The 4689-nt window shown below is 56.2% G+C and overlaps 1 protein-coding gene across 1 annotated transcript; it reads left to right on the top strand.

Moving 5' to 3' along the window:
• The first annotated feature begins 750 nt into the window (after positions 1–750).
• On the top strand, positions 751–3362 carry LOC123651638 (E3 ubiquitin-protein ligase RNF183). Its single transcript, XM_045575481.1, has one exon. The coding sequence runs from the start codon at positions 1351–1353 to the stop codon at positions 2380–2382; it is 1032 nt and encodes a 343-aa protein (XP_045431437.1). The 5' UTR covers positions 751–1350; the 3' UTR covers positions 2383–3362.
• Positions 3363–4689: the final 1327 nt, after the last annotated feature.

The raw sequence follows: 4689 nt of genomic DNA, 5'->3' as shown, positions 1-4689 counted from the left end.
TCTTCTGCAGAGAATCCAGACACAGTGAGAATATTTCCATCTCATAAGACCCCAGAACTCCATCCTCTTCCCTCATATGGTGAGGTCTAACCTGGAGAAAGAAGGGAGCAGAACTTTCTGGTTAGGAGTACCTGAACAGCGCCCCCCAACTGCTCCCCCAAAACCCACCTCTCCTGTATTCCACTGAGTGTTCCTTTAAGAAGTGCTGCCCTTTGCTAACATACTCAGGTGCACTTCTGTTCCTTTTAATAAGACCAGGACGATCTGTCCCAAGTTCCTAAAGGAATTTTAGCTCTCTGCATTCGTGTGTTAAAAAACTTAAGCGGCAGGGACCGGTGAGGGATGCCAGGGGCTACGTTTGGGCTGGACAACAATATTTCCCGACAATATTTCCCCCTCTCGGCCTCTGTAGCCGCCCGTGTACCAATGAAGTGACTACCTCCATCCCCTGCGGTCAGTGTCAAGATTTCGCCGGACCTGGCCGAGTCTGTGTCTTCCTGCCTTCGTAAGTCTCAGGAAGCTGTAGTTCTGGATTTTTTTAAAAGAAGGTACAGTTCAGCTCCAACATTTCCTCCCTCTGGTGACAGGAGAATGCCAGCTCTTCGCTTTCACCCCAGGAGGAGAAGGATGCAGGGCTGCTGGGGCTTTGCTAAGAAAGTGCAAACGGCCTGGTGATTACTGGCTTCCCCCCTCGGACGGAAAAATGAGATCATGATTTTCACGGACAGGAACCGCCGCCGCCGCGGAGGCCGCCGCCTCCCCTCCCTGCGCGGGGCCCGCGTGACATCACCGGTGAGCGCTGCCGGTGCGGGCGGAGGAAGCAGCCCCGGACCCAGTAGGATCCACCGGGAATAACGGGGGTGCAGCGGGCGGGGGTGCGGGAAGAGGAGAAGACAAAAGCAAGACCAGGTTTCCCACCAAGGCCCTGAGTGTGGCTTCGAGGGGGAGGGGGTGCTGCAAGGGCGTCACATCCTTACGTGGCCGCACCCCAAATCCCGTTCGCGTCCTGCCCCACCCTCCAGCCGCCCTCACCTCCCAATTCCAGCAAAAACCGGTATCCAAAGCGGCGGAGGGAGCTGCCTCCACAGGCCCCAGGGGGACGACAGAGACACTTCCGGGCCTGGGAGGACCCAGGCAGGCACCCGCATTTGGGGGGAGTGGGGTGAAGGCGGTCGCCGCTGCGCCCCCGGGGCCCAGCCCACGGCGCCTCCCCCGCCCGGGGACAGGAGGGGGGGGAGGCCGAAGCGCCTCCTCCTCCTCCTCCTCCTCCTCCTCGTCGCCGGAGCCGACGCTGCGGCAGAGGGCAAGGCAGGCGCCTCACCTCGCCCCCCATGAGGGGCGGGTCATGCCATGGCAGCGGCGGCGAGCGGCGGCGGCGGCGGCGGCGAGCGGCACTCCGCCGGCAGCCCCGGGAGCTCGGCCGGAGCCGGGGCCGCTGCGCCGGCGGGAGCCGGGGACGGCGGGGACGCGGGCGGCCGCAGCGCGGCGGGGACGGCGCCCGGCCTCCCCGCGCTCGAGGACTACGAGTGCAAAATCTGCTACAACTACTTCGACGCGGACCGGCGCGCGCCCAAGCTGCTGGCGTGCCTGCACACCTTCTGCCAGGAGTGCCTGAGCCAGCTGCTGCTCCGCGCCGCCGCCGCCGCCGCCGCGCCCGAGCGCCCGCCGTCCTGGCACGGCCCGCCCGGCGCCATCGCGTGCCCCGTGTGCCGCCACCGCACGCCGCTGCCCGACAGCCGCGTGCACGGCCTGCCCAGCAACACCAAGCTCGCCGAGGCCTTCTTCCCGCTGGCCCTGCGCGCCGCGCACGACCCGCTGCCCCAGGACCGCCTCCCGCCGCTGCCCGCCCGCCGCCCGCCGCCCGCTGCGCTCCCGCCGCCCGCCCCGGCCCCGGCCCCGGCCCCGGCCCCGCCGCCAACGCCCCGGGAGGACGCCGCCCGCCAGCCCCGCGCCCGCGCCGGCCTGCGCTCCTCCTCGGGCGCCTACGAAAGCTGCCATCACTGCAAGCGCGCCGCGCTCACGGCGGGCTGCGTGTGCGTCGTCTTCTCCTTCCTCTCCATGGTGGTGCTGCTCTTCACCGGCCTCATCTTCGTCAACCACTACGGCGGCGGCGGCGGCGGCGGCCCCGGGGGACCCCCCGGAGGCGGGGCGCCCGCTGGCGCGGCCCAGGCTGCCGCGTCGCCGTCGCTCGTGGGACCCATCTGCCTGTCGGTGGCCAGCATCCTGGCGCTCTTCTCGGTGGTCGTCACTTGGCTCATATGCTGGCTTAAGTACCGGACCCCCGAGGGCGCGGCCGCGGGCTCGGCTGGGGGCGGCGGCCGGAGGACGCGGGCGGCGGCGGCGGCGGGCGGCGTGCGGGGAGAGCGGCACAGAGTGGGGTGACTCGCCGCCGGGTCTCCCGCCTGCACGCACCTTCGATCCTGCGAGGCCCGCGAGGAGGGGGCCTTTGGCTCCGTGCGCTCGAGCTTCTCCGGCCTCTCTCCGTGGTTCCCCGGGTCGCGCACCCCCTCGCCGCCCCGCCGCTCCGGGACTTCGGCTTCACGCCCCGCCTCCTCCACGCTGGATCGGAGACATCGGGGAGGCGGGGATGCAAGATCAACCTCCGTTCCAGGCACCATCCCCATCCTCTCCAGCGCGGAGTGCTCTGCCTCCCTTCCCAGAGTCGGAGGATTTGCAAAGAGAGCTGGAAAGGGGAGTGGGACCCCCTCCGCCCCGCCGCGCCTTCAGTTTCTGTAAGCGTGCAGGTGCGCGCGCACACGCGGCTGCAGCAGTTGTGATTGCCAATTGTCCGGTGGGAAAACGGATGAGATGCAAACAGAGGAAGGTTTCCCCGCTTCCTGGGGGTGCTGGACAGCGAGTGAGCTGGAGCGCCCGGAGCGGTGATTACTCCCCGAGGGCACACCTCCCGCCTTCAGCCGGGCGCGCAGCGGCAGGTGCAAAGCGCGCGTGCGCGCTCCGGGGTGCGGGCGGCCGCGCGAAGCGCTCCAGGCGAAGGATCTTGCTGCCCGGACCCCCGCAGAGACCCAAAGGTCCTGGAAGCTGGGCTCCTGGAACTTGCGGTGGTTTTATGCGCGGCGTTACTACCAGGAAGTAATTTCCTCCTCGGTCACTGGACTCAGGGAAATTCACGAGCCTGTTCTCCATCTCGTCTCAAAACTGACTTACTGTTGCCCCCACCTGGAAGATATTGAAAGCTATTCACGCAGAAAATAAACTGCAGGCTTCCTTCGCCCCCTTTCCTTAATTTCATTTAAAATATAATTTATTTTAAAATATATGCATCTGGAAATTTTTAGAAAAGATGTTTGATGAGCAGTAACATTTCTTCCATACCTCCAGTCCAAATACATTTCGAAATTATCCGGAAAAAAAAGGCGTGTTCGTAACTGATTCAAGATTTTGTACTGTGAAACTACTAACGACTTTCAACTATCTGATCAAATAGAAATAGTGCCCAAAGACTGAAATGACAAGTCTTTCTTCCTTCGTTTACAAATATATATTACATTTAACAGAAAAATATTTTGAATTTAGCTATTTGATATAGGAAATTACTGAAATGTTCACATCCAGTCATATTAAATAAAGAATACATATCTGTCTGATTTTGTAACTAAAAAGATGAATTTCAATGTGTGTTGCAGGTAGATCCATAGCTTTTTAAGGTAAAAAAAAAAGAAAAGAAAAAAAAAAAAAAAAGAACCACCACACACCAGGTGTATTTTATATGAAAACATTATTCCATCTTTTGAGATTTGGAATAAGTCGAAGTTTTCATACCTAAGCATCACAGAAACTACTGAGGATGTACTGTTATTCCTCATGTATTTATGCAAACTGTCTGCATGATATTCTGACACTATTCTAGTACCTGAACTTGAATGAATATTTGTATCTATCATAGGAAGCAGTCATTTACTGGCCATTGATAAGTGATATGGCTATGATTTAGGAACTGCAAAATGATGTGTTCTATGTCTGCATTGTCTTAATTAAAACAAGAAGCATTTATAGAAAAAACCTATTTTTATGAAATTTATTTCATGAGGGAATTCCTTCAAGTTATTTGTGTGCCCTTTCTTTCCTGAAATACACAATCCCATAAAATACCCACCCTAGCAATGTACATTCCCACATGTGAGTTAGTTTTCTACCAGCCCCATTCATATTGTGAATTTAGGGTTTGGGATTGTTTCTAGGTTTTAATAGGACTTCTGAAGGTCTAATGAGATCTATTCTGGAGGGAAAAGTTGCTTCCATCCATTACTATATAAGATTTTTGTTCTCAATTTCTGCAAAATGTTTTTAGGTTCCTAATACTAAGGATTACATTTCAGAGATTGGTATTAATTTCTACTTGGTATTAATTTGTATTACTTGGTATTAATTGGTATTAATTTCTACTTCCAACAAGTAACTTGTGTTACTTCTATATTAGCTTTTATCTTTTATTCTTTGTTTACCTCCAGATACTCAGATTCTGTTTATATTCACACCTGTTTAGTTTTACAAGTGTATCTACACATGTGTATGTATGTATGTATGTATGTGTACACTAGCATGTGCCTTTGTGGATGCGACCATGTATACATATGAGCACACACATTTGTTATTTCATTCCCTTAATTTAGCAGCCTGGAAGTTTATCTAAAGTTACTTAGGGACCAGCTTGCTCTCTCTACATATATT

This window comes from Pipistrellus kuhlii, unplaced genomic scaffold, assembly GCF_014108245.1.
Source record: "Pipistrellus kuhlii isolate mPipKuh1 unplaced genomic scaffold, mPipKuh1.p scaffold_m20_p_7, whole genome shotgun sequence".
In the NCBI taxonomy this organism is placed as follows: Eukaryota; Metazoa; Chordata; class Mammalia; order Chiroptera; family Vespertilionidae; genus Pipistrellus; species Pipistrellus kuhlii.
Note: the sequence above shows the minus strand (reverse complement) of the source record. Positions and strands in the feature narration are given on the sequence as shown.

Coding starts and splice junctions, on each gene's coding strand:
- LOC123651638 (XM_045575481.1), top strand. CDS start 1,351: ATGGCAGCGGCGGCGAGCGGCGGCGGCGGCGGCGGCGAGCGGCACTCC.